Below are 19664 nucleotides of genomic sequence, written 5' to 3'. Positions count from 1 at the left end.
TGTCGTCTATTCTCAGGTTAAAATCAGTAAAACACTAAGATCTGAGAAATTATCTAAATAAAACGTATTACGTTATTACGGCCCAGATGATTCTGAATCATGCAACATTACACCGTCAGTCTAAAAGCTTCATTGTAACTGATGTCATACCTGAATCATGAGGTCCATATGCATGACCTCATAACGATGTCATACATTTGGGCATCATGTATAACAATGTCATACATGATGCCCACATGTATGAAATTGTTACAAAGTCCCCACTGTAGTCTGAATTACAAATTCCTACCTGCATCCAGCTAAATTACGAAATCCAGTCTTAATTACAAAACCAGCCTTTTCTTTGCTGTTTACAAAGCCAGTCTTAGCTATAAGTCTCACACTGCCAACCCTACGGTCTGAGGTACAAAAAACAAAAAAACCTGCAGTACTCATTTGTTATTCACTTTTCATTGTAAAATCTATAACTGACCTCTTTTCAATCATCGATTACGAAAAAAAAACGAGCAGTATTCAATTGCTATCCATTTTTCCTTGTAAAATGTACAGCTAACCTTTCAATCATCAATTACGAATATCTTCCTGTAGCCTCAATCACGAACTACGCTCTGTAGTATCAATTATAATCGGAATTACAAATGACTGCTCGCACCAGCCTCAATTATGGACTGGGACATGTAGCGACAAGTACCTCGATCCTGTAGAAGAAATTATACAGCGCTGCCTGCTGTCTACACTGTGCAAGCAACCTGGCAGGCAGTCGCAGGCACCTACCCAGACCTGTCTCAATTACAGGCCTCCATCCTGTTGTCTGCATAATGCAACCTGGCCTGTAATCAAGTATCTGAACAATCTTTTCGTTGCATTTTGGATTATTATTATTATTATTATTATTATTATTATTATTATTATTATTATTAAAATAGTTTAACCAGACCACTGAGCTGACTGCAATTTGAACTGCATTTATATATATATATATATATATATATATATATATATATATATATATATATATATATATATATATATATATATATATATATATATATATATATAGCCTAAGTGACAGAACAGAATACAGAATTTAGGCCAAGGGCCAAGCGCTGGGACCTATGAAATCATTCAGCGCTGTAACGGAAATTGACAGTAAAAGGTTTGAAAGGTGTAACAAGAGAAAAACCTCGCAGTTGCACTATGAAACAATTGTTGAGGGTGGAAAGTCAGATGGAAGAAAGAGAATATGAAAGGAGGTACAGCAAAAGGAATGAAAGGAGTTGCAGCTAGGGGCCGAAGGGACGCCGCAAAGAACCTGAAGTAATGCCTACAGTACACAGCGTGAGGTGCACTGGTGGCACTACCCCCCTACGGGGTAAATGCTGCTGAAAATCAATTGCAGCCTTAACTATGAACATTACCCACAGAGTGAATTAACCACAGAGTGAATTAAGTATTTTAACTTATTTGTGTTTTCTTAAGTTAAAACCGAACAACTGCAAGGTTAACAAGGGAAAAAAACCGAACTTTGTGTCTAAAGAATGACAAATGTCCTAAGTATTCCCAAAACATAAATTGTACCATTATTGCTTCAATTAATTTCAGCAGTCTGACAAATTTGGGCTAATTTTTATATAATAAACAGCATATATGTTTTGTGTTTACTGTTATTCAAACGTCAACATATTATCACTCAACAAAATGCGTGTTAATAATTATTTAGAATCGACTGGCCACTTTCTTACCAGATACGCTTGTAATTGTAATAACCATAATGAACCTCCTGCCTTCTCGATTTCTTAATATTTTTGGATACGTTTGTCACATTGAAACCCGAGATCCATATGAAAAACCAAATGAAGATATTCTGACGCCCGGGAGAGGTTCGAACCCGCGTCCGGAATATCAGAACGAGGTAACGATATCCACTTGGCCACGGATACCGCTATCTTGTTCTGATAGTTGGGTTGGCGTTCGAATCTCATTCGGGCGTTGGAATACCTTCATTTGGATCGATGGCTTCGTTATGACAAGAGTATTCAAAATTTGAAGTAATCGAGGAGTCCAGAGGGCATTGTGCTTATTACAGCGTATTAGTAAAATTTGCCTAAGCACAGAATCTTTCTTTGGTTCAACATACGGAGCTTTTCAATAATACTTCGTATTTTTTGAAGGTTTTATAAATCAGTGACATCGTTTTCCCAAAAACAAAAATAAAACTGGTTAAATCAAGCCGGGCCTAGGACCTAAGTCAACATGGACATCTGAGCGAGTTCCGCTTATCACCAATGAAACTAGAGTAGCTGCTTCGCAACTCTCTGCTACAGTCAACAAGAAAAAAAAGCCACGGGAAAAAAGTCACGGGAAAAAAGTCACGGGAAAAAAGTCACATTAATCTTTCCTAGAGAGTAACCCCCCACATTTGCGGAGTATTTAGTACAAGCCCGCTGGGGATGACCGTAAAACCATAAACAAAAGACTGTAAATATCATAAAGATAATGACCCCAAGAAATATTAGTTATAGATAACGACCCACGAAAACCCTTGGGGGTCACTATCTAGGAAAGATCCAAAATATTTTCTGCTTTATTACGTTAATAATTGCTTTAATTGACACATAAATTGTGACTTTTTTCCTCTGACTTTATTACAGGCCACCCAACAAGAAAAGGGGCCAAGTCTACACTGCCCTAAAATGGAAGACTGCAGTATCTGCAAAAATACAAAACTGAGAAAATGATAGATACTGCAATTTTCCCTTGCCTTACTGATGATTTTGCAGATACTGCTAATGGAACCCCTTAAATAAAGCAATGAAGAATCATTCTGAAACTGCAGTAACTTGTGTATTAGTCTTGCACGAGCCCAGTAGGTGGCATATCTCAATTTCCAAATTTCTGCAGATACTGCAGTTTTACATTTTAGGGCAGTGCAGCATCCTGTATACTGAAGTTCTTTTATTTTTTTAGTATGAACACCAATTAAAACATTATAAATAAATAAATGAATACACGAATCATTCTGAAACTGCAGTAACTTATGCATTAGTGTTTTTCCCAGCCCGAGAAGAACCCTAAAAGAGTTCAGAGGTCTGGTTAAACAAATCATTTATAACTAACTAACTATGCATTAGTGTTTCACGAGCCCAATAGGTGGCACATCTCAATTTCCAAATTTCTGCAGATAGTGCAGTTTTACATTTTAGGCCAGTACAGCATCCTGTATACTTAAGCCCTTTCTTTTTTTTAGTATGAACACCAATTAAAACATTATAAATAATTAAATAAATAAATGAAACTCACCACGTTGATTATCTGCTGCAGAGTGAGACCCAGCTTGACGATGATGACATCAGACTCGTTCGCGGTGGGTCGTTCCAGCTTGTTGTAACTCATGAGGAGGTCGTTCAGTAATCTCCGTTCGTGGTGTCCAGGGATGCACCCTGCGGGAGAGCAAAGAAACATGGCATGAGTGATCACCTAATGCTTAAGAAAACCTAAATACAAATGTATACAGTGATTGGGATTTCAAATCCTACATGAAAACTATCAAGTACATATAGAATTGAACTGAATTGGATATAGATTTTAGGCCAAAGGCCAAGGACTGTGGCCTATGAAGTCATTCAGCGCTGGAACGGAATTGACAGTAAAAGGTTTGAAAGGTGTAACAGGAGGAAAACCTCGCAGTTGCATTATCAATTGTCAGGAGAGGGTGGAAAGTAAGATGGAAGAAAGAGAATATGAAAGGAGGTACATGTGCAGTAAAAGGAACGAAAGGGGTTGCGGCTAGGGGCCGAAGGCACGTCGCAAAGAACCCTAAGTAATCCCTACAGTGCACCGCATGAGGGGCACTGACGGCACTCCTCCCCCACTGGGCAGAAGTGGCTACCTTCTGACTAATTAGTGACTATAATCTCCCCATTTTAAAAAACGGCCAATATTACCTCAACCCCTCAAGACTGCAGCACTGAACAAAAATTCCCTGAACCTGACTTAATTAAACAGCTGTCAGAATCTTAGATTACATGAATGATAAATATCGTAACGTATTCGAGATCGTCACATATTCCGAAGTAACTCGAAAACTGCTGCAAAACAATAACGTCAAAAATAAACTTTAGCTGATATCTGAAACATCTCAGTTATGCCGTCTGTTATGTGAAATGATATGAAAGAAAATCAATTCGAGGTTCCAAACACTTTGGCGTCGGAGGTAAACAGCCACATTACGTTGACTAGGGAAAAAAAAAATATGAACACTTAGAGACCATTTTCCTATACTAATGAATGGAAAATACGACTTACTGAAGAAAGAGAACCAGACGACGCGACGTTGGCCATCCCATAACTGTAAATGGTTCAATTAACTTTTATTCCCTATTGAAAACTCTTACACTCTCCCCTGCACCAAACTTACGTTTACATCAAGCTTTTCATCACCCGCTCATTCTGTTTAGTTTACTGTAAACCATTTTTTCCCCAACCTTTTCTGACCTTAGTACCCCCTGTAGTCAGGTTAAGACAGTCCAACGCCCCCTAACTAATATTTATTATATCATTACTCGGAATAAGTTAAGTACTGCTTTGTAGCAACCTCTAAAATTGATTACAGCACCCCAGGTTGGGAAACACTCTTGTAAACTTTCAACAAAGCAGTAGTCTCCTGCCACAGCATGTCTTATTACCAGATCCATTAGCTCGTGAACCATCTCTCTCTCTCTCTCTCTCTCTCTCTCAGCCCCATTTGCTTCCCGGCGACAGGACTGTGCTTCTCCTAACTTGAATTCATTTACATTTCTTGTCGTTTACATCTAGCTTTCTAACGTGTACCCAACCAAGCGCTGTGTTTGTGAATACCATCATTCTCAAAGCACTTTGATTCCTGAGTGTTCACAACAGACCTACAGTACTAGCTGCCAACAAAATTCCTCTATATCTGAAATACAAACCTTTTGTTTGCTACTCGTTGAGCCCAGTTTTTAAAACAGTAGCCAGGGCACTGCAAATTCTCATATTTTCAGCTGGTGATATCGCACAGAACATGAACGAGAAATAAAACGAACATTGACAAAAGGCTAAACAACTAAAAAAGAGAAAGAAAGAGAGAGAGAGAGAGAGAGAGAGAGAGAGAATGACATGGACAGGCAGAATGAAAAAAGTATATGGACGTTCTGAATCCGGATGAGTTTGCTATTTCGTTTTGCACTTTTTGGGAGCTGAAATCTCAAACGGAAAATAAAAAGAAAGTAATATATGTTAGGCTCAACACGTAAATCCAGGCGGCAAGGAAATATGCTCCCATAAACTGGCCATTCTTACTTCCTCTCCTCATTAGGGTGGTGCCTGGTAATACACCTGTGATAATTACAAAAACAATAATCACATGCAAGAGATTAACAACAATCCTAAACAGTAATGGTGTGCCTAATACCACATTCAAAACTGGTAATTTGTCCCAAATAAAACTTCTGAATGAAATTCTTGGTCGAAAGAAACAAGTACATAGTGAAAATTTAAAGCCAATACATCAAATATAATTGTTTTATTCGTTCTTTAGTCTCTTGGGGCCTTACCCCTGTGCAGTAAACTTCCACTACAAAACTGCTTTCATGTATATAGCACGTATGCAGAAATATCATCAGCAGTACGACAGCCAATTTAAAAATACTGAATCACATACGTTCTCTGGAATGCGTTCTTTGCACTTCCTTCCTCGGAACAAGAGTAGCCCATAAAAGTTAAGTATATCTTAGTTTAACCAGACCATTGAGCTGATTAACAGCTCTCCTAGGGCTGGCCCGAAGCATTAGACTTATTTTACGTGGCTAGAACCGACTCGTCCAACGAGGAACGAGTAGCCCATAGGTCACGGGCCTTGCGTAAGAAGAATGTCAATGTCCTTCCAAATGCTACCAATCACTTCCTGAACCCTGCCTTTCCCTCCCCCAAAAATATGCCAGAAAAACAGCCAGTCAAATTATTTAGCCCTAAGTCTAACCATGGCATACCCTGGAGTGAATCCATGGTAACTGATACAAAGTCATTCTTAACCATGGTTATTCATCAGCCCACAGACTGACTGGTCCACCTGCAGAGGGAAGGTCTCAGCCACATCCAGCACAGAGTATTTGTGCTGGTAGGTCAAGGGTGGGGAAAGCAACTTGGAGGAGTGACAGAAGGCGAGAGAGTTTTCTGGTCTGGAGATCAGGGAATCAACTTCCTGGACACACTTGCGAGAGGGGACCACGGCAAGTGATACAAGAATGTGGACTCCAGGATGAACTTCAAATTTGTTCAATAAAAGGCACCAAGAGTCAAGCAGTTAACCTGTATACTTCCTGAGACAATTGCACTTGTGGATATGCTCAATGATCTTACAAAATTGCCCCTCTAGCTCGGCCAGCACAAGCTCCACAGGCCAAGGACCATCAGGGTGGGGTGGATCTGTGACAGGGCGAGCTAGGCAAAAGAGACAAATGTCCTGGCTGAGACCCCAACACTGAGTCTAGATTGGAACGAGATGGTAACCATACACACCCTCTCCCCGCCACCACCTTCATATCACAAAACAAGAGGCAGAACTAGCTAGGCTGAGCACGAACCCACGCTGCCTGTACCACACCAGAATGTCCATGGGTCTGAAAAACACTGATCTGCGTAGCACCAGACTATGCATGCTCTGAACTAGTCTAGCATGCCAAACTGATGCTGGTCACCACAGTATGGCGTGCCATGCGACAATCTGGTGACTGATCACAAAAATAGTCTAAGACTGGCCTTCAAAGCCCAAGAGGACTAACACAGAGAGTGTGGACTCTTCCTATGTACTCCTGAAGAAATGCGAGCAAAAGATCAATCATTATTATCAGTTCTCCCTGCTAAGAAGAATACACCTGTGACCAGGAGTAACTGGAGTCACTCACTGGTGAACATACATGGGCAGACCTTTACAATGGTGATCAATCTTGAAAGTTCCGCTGCAATGAAGCAACTGTCCCACCCAAGATCACCAAGTCCCCACAACAGTAACTACTACTACAACATGCCCCTCTGAGAGTTCACAGATGGGAGAAGACTTCTTACCCTTCTTGCAGAGGGCTACCTTCAAGGCCTTCATTCACTTCCTACACTTTGGGGAGGAGGAAGAGAGGATGAGGAAGACAATGAGGGTGACGAAGCATGGGCGCATTTCCTCCGCTTACCCAGAACACAGCGAACTTCAACCTTTGCCTCTCCATTTACCTTCAGCCTCAGCCTATCCAATGTTCATTGGCCAGGCAGATGTCCCTGAAGAGCAGCAACAGGACTTGACAAACCATGTCAAGTGTAGTCTAACTTTGTGGTAGAAATTTGCTGTGCTGATGGCTTCCTAAAATTTGTTGATAAGCTGATATGTACTTCACCACCCTTTGAGATGTGTTACCAGTTTTTTAATTTCCAGGATGCACTTGTTTACAATCCCTTGACTTACCATGTCCTGCCAGAGTTATCACCATGGGTGGAAAAAGTATAAGTGCTGGAAAATTTTGACATCGTGATTTTGTGAAGAGTTGTGTGAGCTACAATATAGAGATTTTTATGTGGTGTACTACTAAATCTTGAAAAAGCTAATACTATTTTGTCAGAACTATAACTTAATATGACGAGAAAGACAATCCCACACTTTTAACATAGTTCAAGCATGCTGATGCTCCAAAAATGATTAGTCTACTTATGAAGCAAGTAATTTTAAATATTAGACAGGCTAGGGTTAGTCTGATATTTTAGCATATAATTTTGACAAATTTGACAAAAGAAATCCATTAGAATGTGATTAAGGTTTGAAAATGATAACTACTGGAGAAGCAACTTTGAATATGACATAGGGTTTTGAGGAATTTGACATTCAATTCCACAGCAAAGGATTGGTTAACTAAATGGACATGAACACCTCATAAAATATACATGCAAATACTGTATAGCTTCTCCGTAACCTCTGGTGACCTAAGTCAGAGTTGGTCTACTTGGGTAGAACCCAGCACCCTATGTTTGGTTAGGGTAGCATGAACCCCTTTATATGACTCCATCATTTCACTTCCCTAGGTTAAGTCCATCTCCCATCCTGTGATTTATGCATTTCCTACCATCCTGAATGGCCAATTGAACCTGCTTTTGGTTTTCTATAACCTAAAAACCCAGATTCCATACTGACCATAATAGCTGGATGTAGGGGAGGTGAAAAATGCAAATGAGATGTTTGCACAGATAATATTGGTCAGAAATGTTTGAGATATATAAGTGATATGCAGCTGAAAAATATATGCTTCATTTATTTGGCTCTGGATTAAAGTATCATTGTATCAGTGCTCTAACCAACCTTAAGGTAAGAAATATACTGTGTGCAATATATGCATCCACTCACGTTAGGATGGGAAAGGCTAGGCAGTGAACAAAGTACCCTGGGTTACCCTAGGCAAGGTTAGGTTAGGCTAGGCTGCATCCTAACCTAACCTGAATTATGGCTATCTACACCTTCGCCCTCCAGACTGGTACAGTCTAGGGCAGTTAAGTAGGCTACGCTAGGTTACGAAAGGTAAGATTTGGATGCATCCCTGAAATTTAAGACTTTTAGCACTTTGGGTCCTAGAGCCTCCCCCGTCAATTAGGGCCAAAAACCCTAGGTTAGGTTACTAGGTGACGAAAGGTAGGATGCATCATTGTAATTTTACTTGTGAATTCGTTTGACTTTATATTGTTATTTATAATGGATTTTTGCGACTGCTTACTTTGTGGATTATGTATTTTGGGCCATTTCTGTTTCTCCTCCATCGTAAAATCCCCGATTCTCACTAAGGCCCAACTGTTACTATTATGGGTACTGGTTATGCACGACGAAAAAAGGACGTTTTTTTTACCTGCAGTAATGGTTTAAGTAGTACAGTAAACTTGATAAGAGACGGAAAAAATATTTGCTCCGTGTATTTTTCAAGAATTTTAAGTTTACCGTAGGCCTGTTACACTTAATTTAGTCATTAGCCTAAATTTTGATACGGAAAATTTGACAAGGAGCTCTTATTAAAAATTTATAAAAGAAAAATTAAAGGATACCAGTGATTCCTCAATACTGCTTCATATATTTTAAATAATAATTGTCTTTCAGTGTTTTCTCGTCAGTATCGTAGCTCCTGCAGAATAGGAGATTCTTTAGTTTTTTTTTAAATTTGCTTTTTTCTTGCATGCTCCTCACTTCAGGCCGTATTTTGTTGTATAGTCTTGGTTCACAGTGTTCAAATGCTCTCTGGCCTGACTTACAATTTGTTCGAGGTTCAAACCGTATCAGTTTTATTTCCTACGGACTATATGTTTATCAAATTCACAGAAGATCGTATGGACTCAAAAGAAGAGGAATAAGAAACACTACCTTCCAAACAAGTGGAACGTTGACCAGCACACCCGTACTAGAACTGAATACTGGTAAGACCTTGGCAGCTTCTACTTCCTTGTACCCTCGACCCAAGTTGTCACCAGTGTTACGGAACGCAAGGAGCCAGAAACTTCTTCTGTAGTCACGGAACTCTCCCAAACATATCACAACAATGTTAAATGATAAAGTTACAAATACGCTTTCTTTGGTCAGTAATTGGGGCCTTCCTGTATCACAGCTCACTCCGGGGAACGAGGAGAATTCAAAGAACCTTCGCCGGGTGGGTCAACAATCGAATTACGCTGCTCAGCGGGAAATTAGGGACACCGAAAAGCCATTATTTTTCCTTCAGTTACAAACAGAAACCGCGAAAGTTTGGGATATCACTACTCTACAGCGTTTTCTTTATATTTTCGACGACTTTGAAATAAGTGACACAATCATTTTTTCCATAGAAAGTGTACCTCAACCTACTCTCTCTCTCTCTCTCTCTCTCTCTCTCTCTCTCTCTCTCTCTCTCTCTCTCTCTCTCTCACTTACAAACATACACACATACACAACTGAAACAAAATAAACAGTCATGTTCCTTTGGTGGAAATGAATTAGGAGCACTCGCCATATCATACTGTTGCGTACAAGGATATGAATTTCACCTGAATAGTATACATAGTTAAAAAACCGTACCAACACCTAAAGACCTAATATTACTATACAATTATCAAAGTCCCAGAGGTGCCATCTACCATTTTTACCGAGAAATTGTCCCATTATCGAAAAATGTGATTGTATAAAACAAATGCTGGGGGTCTAGAAATAACGATAACTGCAAGGACCTCTGAAATATTTTATAGTCAGGTTCGATCTGATACAAGGTGTGCTAAACTTAACAACGCAATCACATTTTCAAAAAATGAATTTCATCTATGGTTGGTTTCATGTCCCAAACTACGTTTACTGTGACGTACCGAAAATGTAGGCTATATATGACACCCCTGTAGGGGGTAATACCGCCAGTGCACCTAACGCGGTGCACTGTAGGCATTCTTTAAGGGTCTTTGCAGCGTCCCTTCGGCTGCAACCTCTTTCATCCTTTTTTACTGTGCCTCCATTCATATTATCTTTCATCCATCTTGCTATCCACCCTCTCTTAACAATCGATTCATAGTGCAACTGCACCTTTTGAACTTTTACTCTCAATTTCCGTTTCAGCGGTGAATGACCTCATTGTCCCAGTGCTTAGCCTTTGGCCTAAACTCTATTTCCATTCCAATAATATGACCTAATGAGTTAACACTGTGTCCACCTGATCGATTAATACCTATACATGGGGAAAACATGCAACAATAACAGGGATGCAAAGAGTATAGGCAGAATAATAAGTCTTTAAACATATATAAGAAACTATCAATTTATTTATACTTATATAGCGAGTTTGTTAAACCGAAGCCCTTCGGGAATATACTCTTAATAAAATATATAGCTTCTTTGACAATGGGGTTAGATTATTTCTGTTTACTTCTCTCGCCGAGTCAGTATTTGCCCTCGATGCAGTGTAAGCCTATAGGCCTACTTCTCGCGTACGCCACTGTATACAAAGGGATCGAAAACTCTCAGTGACGCTTTAAAAGTAAACATTAGGAACGGGATTTTTCAAATGAAAATAAAAAGCATAAAAGAGATAAATAGATCTATCAACTTTTATGTTCTGAATCCGTTTGCTACTTTGTTCTGATTTATAAAAATATCAATATTTTTAACCGACGCATATCGAGGATACTTTCATTAAACATGCCATTTTTTCGTCTTGCACTGTTTTACGTTGTTGCTCAACTATCTCAGCTTACAACAGTTCCTATCTATGAGGAAGATAAACAACGTGAGGAACAACCTCCTAAAAGAACGATACAAAGAACTATCCCCAACCACAACCGGAATTTATAGAGATATATAAACACACACATAATTATCTACATCTATCTATATATATATATATATATATACATATATATATATATATAATATATATATATATATATATATATATATATATATATATATATATATATATCTTCTTCTTCTTCTTTTTCTTTTTAACGTTTTTATTCCCATTTTTGTATTATGCCTTCAAGGACTTTTGATTTGGCTTTGGGGTAGACCTGTGGTCTCGATCAGCTACATATACAAGTAATATATAATATATATATATATATATATATATATATATATATATATATATATATAATCACGTTATCCGAATTATGCTTCAACAAGACAGGATGGGTTGCCTATTTAATATGAATATATATACTGAAGTTGTGTGGCTATTTTGTGATATATATATATATATATATATATATATATATATATATATATATATATATATATATATATATATATATACATATATATATATATACATACACATATATATATAATGTGTGTTTTGTACAACACTGTAGTCGACTGAAGAAGACGGTCGAGATCGAAGAGACAAAACCCTCAGGAAAGCAAAAGACTGATCGACAAACATATCTCAGCCACTGAGAGAGTTCCCTCCAGCCACGAATCACGAGGGCCCACACCACTCCTGTCTGCACCGGTGGAAGCACGCCCTGCAAATGTTGACACTCCTGCGTTAATATTGGACACGGGAGGAGGTGGTTAATGTTACAACGGTATACCCGCCTGGTCGACGATGGGGGTCAATAATCCCCGGGCTACTGTTATCTGATCTTGTCCGCTCTGGCGAGGCTAGGTAGCATCGGTAATGGCGGAAATGGAGCCGTGGTGAGGTAACAGTGTATGAGAAAGAAGTCAGAGGTGGAAAGATGAATTATGGATTAGGGATCGATTATGAATCATGACGGATGATCACGTGATGAAAGTTCGCTACCAGGAATCCATCTTGGAAGAGTACTTGAAGGTGAAGCATCAAAAGATATTATCATTACTATTATCACAAATACTTTTTACAACCTATTGGACAAGCATTACCTTTCGCAGCTATTAGAAGCTCATATACAAGTGGGCGATATTTCTATCGTATGGGATTCCTTAGTGGTTGACGATTTTGAGTTTGAAATGCCAATTAGTTGATAATGGCTCTACAATAACTTGACAAAATGGAATGAGAACCACTAGGCTTATGCTGAACTATAAGAGACCTTACTGAGAGCTTTGCTGTTAAGAAAAGAGGAACTGGAATTGGAATTGGAATATAGAATTTAGGCCAACGGCCAAGCGCTGGGACCTATAAGGTCAGTCGGCGCTGAAACAGAAATTGGCAGTAACAGGAATTGAAAGGTGTAACTGGAGGAAATCCTCGCAGTTGCACCATGAAGCAACTGTTAGAGAGGGTGGAAAGTCAGATGGAAGAAAGAGAATATGAACGGAGGTACAGTGTGTGTATACACACACACACACACACATATATATATATATATATATATATATATATATATATATATATATAATATATATATATATATATATATATATATATATAGAACACAAAAATACCTAGGAAATAACTTACACCTAAAGAGAGTCATAACTGATAAGCAAATCTCCGGAGGCCAGGGACTGAACCTGAACCTTTGCAAGAGATACAGAGATAAACATATTAACTGGTATCTCTCTCTCTCTCTCTCTCTCTCTCTCTCTCTCTCTCTCTCTCTCTATATATATATATATATATATATATATATATATATATATATATATATATATATATATATATATATATATATATATATATATATATATATACTGTATATATATGTGTGTGTGTGTGTGAGAGAGAGAGAGAGAGAGAGAGACAAAAGTACGCATAATCAAATAATTATTCATTCACACAGACTCTCACTTCATTCATTTTACAGGCACCAAATGAGATGCCGGCATTCTTTCAGACAGAGGGAAGAGAAAAGGTCCCTGGCATTCCCATCTTAATTGAATCCACCAAAAGGAAACCACAATTTCTATTACGCCTCTCATTCCAAAGCCGCTTAGGCCGTCATTAAAACCCCACAGAGAGAGAGAGAGAGAGAGAGAGAGAGAGAGAGAGAGAGAGGGTTATCAACAAGTTGGAAGATGTCCAAAGTCTATGCAGACACAATTCCCAGGGATAATGGCGCACAGATAAGTCCTGGTTTAACAATACAGGAAAAGACTTGCAAAGTAATTATTTGTGATAATTATATCTCTATCCGAGTCCTGAGCGAGAATAGTATTTTTGATAGTTCTTACAGCCTTGAGAACCATTTGAGTTCAAAAATACTATTTTTGTTCAGGGCTCGGATCTTGTTATGGTAAGCTACGATGTCGAATCTTTGTTTTTCCAATGTACCTGTACAAGAGACCACTGGTATTATTTTATATAAGCTTTTTCCTATGGACGGGCCTCGTTTTAATGGGTTCTGTAAGAACGAGTTCAAGAAGCTTTTAGATCTAGCGGTGCCGGACACCGTTTATGTTTTAGTTTTCTGAATAAGAAAACCATTTAGATGGCTTTGTCTGTCCGTCCGCACTTTTCCTGTCAGACCTCAGATCTTAAAAACTGCTGAGGCTAGAGGGCTGCAAATTGGTACGTTGATCATCCACCCTCCAATCATCTAACACACCATATTGCAGCCCTCTAGCCTCTGTAGTTTTGATTTTATTTAAGGTTAAAGTTAGCCATAATCGTGCGTCTGGCATCGCAACAACGCAGGCCACCATGGCCGGCTGAGCGTTTCATGGGCCGTGGCTGAGAGTTTCATACAGCGTTATACGCTGTTCAGAAAACTCGACTGCTCCGAAGAAACTTCGGCGCGTTTTTAATTTGTTTAATGGTTGTCCTTACTCACAAATTGATGGTATGGCTATGGGCTCTCCATTTGGGCCCATCTTCGCGGGTACTATCTTCATGCGCTCGCTGGAAGAGCACATGCTTGACACTTGTCCCCTTAGTTATACCATTCACTATTTTATAAAGGGTATTCAGACGGCACATCTGCACTCTTTAGAAGTCAGTCTGACGCCGAGAGGTTTTCAACTTTCATCAATCCATTTCACCCTAATATCAAATTCACGGTCGAACAAGGGACCAAAAATCAGTTACATTTTTTTTTTAGATATTTTAATAGCACGTTCTCCCCAAGGCTTCTTCTCTACTTCTGTTTTTAGACAAAGACATTCACTGGTCTAGGTACAATTTTTTTTTTTAGTTTTTGTTCTCTTAATTTTAAGATTAATGCCTTATTGAGCATGTTTCACCGAGCCTCTGCTTTATGTTCTAGCTGGCAAGCCTGTTGAATATATATATATATATATATATATATATATATATATATATATATATATATATATATATATATATATATATATATATATATATATATATATATATATATATATATATATATATATATATATATATATATATATATATATATATATATATATATATATATATATATTCTCAGCAATGTATATACTCGCCAACGCTTCCCAGGGTATGGGACTTTTCTGTCAAAAATCTACAGCAATCACATTACGTTATATAAAAGAGAAACATCGACGAATCCAGAGAACAAATGTTAGCACTCAATCAAGCCTATCATTATTACAAGAGCACGCATCGGCCCCAACCTCTCTCTCTCTCTCTCTCTCTCTCTCTCTCTCTCTCTCCCAAATCCATCAACGGCGTATCAATTAATACCAGGAAATAATTACACGGGAAATTTTCCCTTTAAAAAAATGCCTCTGGGGATTTCGTGACGGGTACTTTTACGGCCCAGTCGACTGATTTCTGGCGAATTTGGGGAACATCTGGTCCGCATTAAAGCTGCCGAGTTTTGTCGACGCCATTAAGGTACAAAGACAATGTAGTAAGAACAAGCAAAAAATGAGCCGATGTTTCTTCGGCGCAATCGAGTTTTCCGTACAACCTCTAACAGCGTATAATCGAGGACACCGGAAATAGATCTATCTTTCGGTGGTGTCGGTATAATGCTGTATGAGCCGCGGCCCATGAAGCTTTCAGCCACGGCCCGGTGGTTGCCTATCCTATATCGTTGCCAAAAGCACGATTATGGCTAAATTTACCCATAAATAAAATAAAGGCTACTGAGGCTAGAGGGCTGCAATTTGGTATGTTTGATGACCGGAGGGTGGATGATCAACATAACAATTTGCAGCCCTCTAGCCCCAGTAGTTTTTAAGATCTGAGGACGGACAGATAAAGTGCGGACGGACAGGCAAAGCCGGCGCAATAGCTTTCTTTTGCAGAAAACTAAAACCTGATGGAGAATTTCGCAAAAAAAAAAAAAAATCGCGTCGTCTGTTATTGAGGGTAGCAACCATCCAAGTTAACCAGCATTAACGAAAGTCTCTTATAAGTCGATTTATCGTAATTATATTAATGTTTAATCCGATTACTAACGCAGGGAGGACGCACGGTGTTCGGTGCAGTCCAAAATCCATAATTAATATACAAAACATAAATAATTTTATATCATATTATGGATTAAGTGTAAGCACCTATGTTTTTTTTGTTTAGTTTTCTAAAAAGAAAAGTATTGTACCGGCTTTGTCTGTCCGTCCGCACTTTTTTCTGTCCGCATTTTTTCTCTCCGCCCTCAGATCTTAAGAACTACTGCGGCTAGAGGGCTGCAAATTGGTATGTTGATCATCAACCTTCCAATCAACAGACATACCATATTGCAGCCCTCTAGCCTCTTTAGTTTTTATTTTATTTAAGGTTAAAGTTAGCCGGAATCGTGCATCTGCTAACGATATAGGACCAGCCACCAACGGGCCGTGGTTAAAGTTTCATGGGCCGCGGTTCATACAGCATTATACCAAGACCACCGAAAAATAGATCTTATTTTCAGTTGCCTTGATTATACGCTGTAGCGGCTGTACAGAAAACTCGATTGCGCCGAAGAAACTTCGGCGCATTTTTTACTTGTTCTTATGGTGACCAAAATCGGTTTTGAATTCTTTAGTAAACTTAAGTACTGCTGATAAGTAAAAGATAAAAAATTAATTTTTTTTAGGCCGTTTATATTAGGGCTTTCCTTTTCAAAAGTTCTCTGTACTGTGGTTTATAAAAAAAGTCTTTCTTAAGCAATGAATAAATACACAATAATATATGTATTTATACATACATATGCATATGCTAATCAGAAGGTTTGCTCTTGACTAAACCTAACTTTCCCATCATAGATATGCATCAATACAGAGCTTCTCTTAAGCAGTGAATCAATGTGAGTATTTATCCATACAAGTGCATATGCTAATCAGTAGTAGGTCTGCTCTTGACTAAACCTAACTTTCACTTCACACGCATGCGTCGATACATACATGAATGCATGTATACATTTTCGCCTATGTGGGCCAAGTCGCCGTGACATTTGAAACGTCCAAAGCCACCATTGCAGAGCACGCGGAAGTTGCGCGTATTTGCAAAATTTGGGTCTGAGTTATGAAAAATGCAGGACTGGGACACGCAATTGAATTATGGTAATCCCGGGCAGATTTGATTGGCCGCCAGTCCATTCAATTCCTGTCATGTCGGTCATCGACATCATTTCGACGAAGTGAAACTGATGCGAAGTTCGGCCTGTTTCGAAAAAAAAACAAGCTTTTTAAAAAAATAGACGCTCGTATACTTGTTCATTTACGAACAATATCTGAGGTACATACACGCTGAAAAACAAAGTAAAAAAAAAAAAAAATAATCACGTACATATGACCTTTAAATGCTTTCACAGTTTATTCTGATATAAGAAAAATGATTGGGATACGTTCCTTATACATAGGAACATTGATATGAAGTTCGGCCTGTTTCGAAAAAACAAACTTGAAAAAAAAAACACACGCTCATGTTTTTCATATGGGAACAATATCTGCGGTACATACACGCTGAAACACGGACAAAATAAAAAAAAAAAAAAAGAGAATCACGTACATATGACCTTTAATTATTTTCACACTTTCTTCTGGTATAAGAAAAATGATTGGGATAAGTTCCTTATACATAAGAACATTGATACAAAAGTCTGCCTGTTTCGAAAACAAAAACACACTTAAAAAAACATTGCACACTATAAATATTCACGTACGAACAAAGCTTGAGTCATATACACGCTGAAACAAGACAGACGCATTGTTAAAAAGCAGTTCTGTAAATACGATTTTTAAATATTTTCCAAATTTATTCTGATATAAGAGAAATTATCTAGATAAGTTGCTTAGACAAAGGAACATACATGATCTTCACTTTAAATTATACTCATGATTAATCAGACATCAAGGCAGCTTGGCGTTATGATTATGGCTCACTTTAGCAGGTCATCGATTCAAGAAAAAAAAAAAAAAAAAAAAAAAAAAAAAACCAACAACCTTTCAACAAACGCACGAGACGAGGTCAAAGGTCATACAAAAAACTCGTTTTACAACAGGTCAAAGACTGAAATTATCTGAGAGAATCAACTGAAAATCAGTCAAATATATAATTCGACATTCTAAACGTAAGAACTGAATTGAACTGAATATGAAATTCAGGCCAATAGCCAAGCACTGGGACATACGAGGTCATTCAGAGCTGAAACGGAAATTGACAGTAAAAGGTTTGAAAGGTGTAACAGGAAGTAAAACCTCGCAGCTGCACTATGAATCAATTGTTAGGAGAGGGTGGGGAGTAAGATGGAAGAAAGAGAATATGAAAGGAGGTACACTAAAAGGAACGAAAGGGGTTGCAGCTAGGGGGCCACGGAAGGCACGCTGCAAAGAACCTTAAGTAATGCCTACAGTGCACCACATGAGGTAGGGTGACTTGGAAAATCAAAAAGACTTACTGGATAAAAAAATAAAGACACCAACATTCCAAAAAACATTATTCAAAGTAAAACTTGAAAGCCCAAAGTTTGTTCACCAAAGAATAGACAAATATATAGCTAACAAAAATAGATAAAACACACCAATACGTTTTATTGCATTCAATATTATCTAAACAAGTAATCACCAAATTCTTCCATAGAAATGTTTCCTAATTGACTCTTGAAATCTGCTTTCATTAAAAAATGTATTTCCCGAAAACTGACTGACCAAGACTAGACGATAGCTGTCAGTAATTCTCAGAAGCAAACTGCAATATATTCCGACCAAAGTTAACTAAAGTTTGCATTCTGTTTAATCTCTCCCTTCCGCAATCAAATTTAGACCAAATCTCTCCACAAAATAAAACAAACTTTCAAAATCCCAAGACCTTCCCTTGCACGATAATTGAGCATTCACGGGCAGCCCAGACCAGGACAAATGGGCACTAAAGCACCGAGATTTGCATACTCGGTACAGGGTACTTGGGTCCCAATGGCCGGAGAATTGAGGTTTGATAGACTCAAGAGCTCCGTGTAACTCATGCAGCTTTCCTACTTATTCACTGAATTAACTCGTGGAAATATATTTTTTTTTTATATTTTTAACCAAGAATGCTACAGTCTCTGACTTCGGCTATTTCACAGATATACAAAAACTGTAATCTTAAGAAATTGACATTACAATATAAATATAAAACTGGTAGCAAAAGATTTGAGGATTTGGAGTTTTAAGAATCCCCCAACGCAAGGTAATGAACTTCCACGTGAATATAAAGAATGTTTTAAAATTGAATGAAAAGACGTAAAGATGTAGCACAATGTGTGTGTGTGTGTGTGTATATATATATATATATATATATACTCGTATATATATATATATATATATATATATATATATATATATATATATATTTATATTTATATATTTATATTTATATATACATATAAATATATATATATATTTATATATATATATAAATATATATATATATATATATATATATATATATATATATATATATATATATATATATATATATATATATATATATATATACATATAAATATATATACAAGTTAAAGACAAAACATATATACAAAAGGAACCTAACTGGACTACTCTCCGCTCCGAACTGGGTGTATTTGTTATGGCCTCCAGGAGATAAAGGCATTCGAGATAAAACAACACTCGATGCATCTGGGAGGACGAGTCCTAAGAAGTGCCCCTTTGATTTCTCGCTTCCCTAAGGACATAACGCAGAGAGAGAGAGAGAGAGAGAGAGAGAGAGAGAGAGAGAGAGAGAGAGAGAGAGAGAGCGGGGAATCGCCCACTCAAAGCTGAGTTTTCGTTTTTTTATTCCTTTTCATGTGAGTGTGTGTTTGTTTGTTTGTAATGA

At 37.9% G+C, this 19664-nt stretch overlaps 1 protein-coding gene across 6 annotated transcripts in view; it reads right to left on the bottom strand.

Annotated features, from left to right (window-relative positions):
* The window catches only part of nAChRalpha6 (nicotinic acetylcholine receptor alpha6), a 174032-nt gene extending 164298 nt beyond the window's left edge, over positions 1-9734 (bottom strand). For 2 of the 6 annotated variants that reach the window (XM_067115062.1, XM_067115063.1), the window contains exons 1-2: positions 9401-9717; positions 3301-3440 (exon numbers count right to left, since the gene is read on the bottom strand). In XM_067115062.1, the coding sequence (XP_066971163.1) occupies positions 3301-3393 (93 nt within the window). In that variant the 5' untranslated portion in view covers positions 3394-3440; positions 9401-9717. Of the gene's footprint in view, positions 1-3300; positions 3441-9400 lie in introns of all 6 variants that reach the window. The other 4 variants (XM_067115058.1, XM_067115059.1, XM_067115060.1 and 1 more) reach the window with 4 other exon arrangements.
* Positions 9735-19664: the final 9930 nt, after the last annotated feature.

This window comes from Macrobrachium rosenbergii, chromosome 13 (genome assembly GCF_040412425.1).
Source record: "Macrobrachium rosenbergii isolate ZJJX-2024 chromosome 13, ASM4041242v1, whole genome shotgun sequence".
NCBI lineage: Eukaryota > Metazoa > Arthropoda > Malacostraca > Decapoda > Palaemonidae > Macrobrachium > Macrobrachium rosenbergii.
The sequence above is the reverse complement of the archived record's forward strand: the minus strand, read 5'-3'. Positions and strand labels throughout refer to the sequence as shown.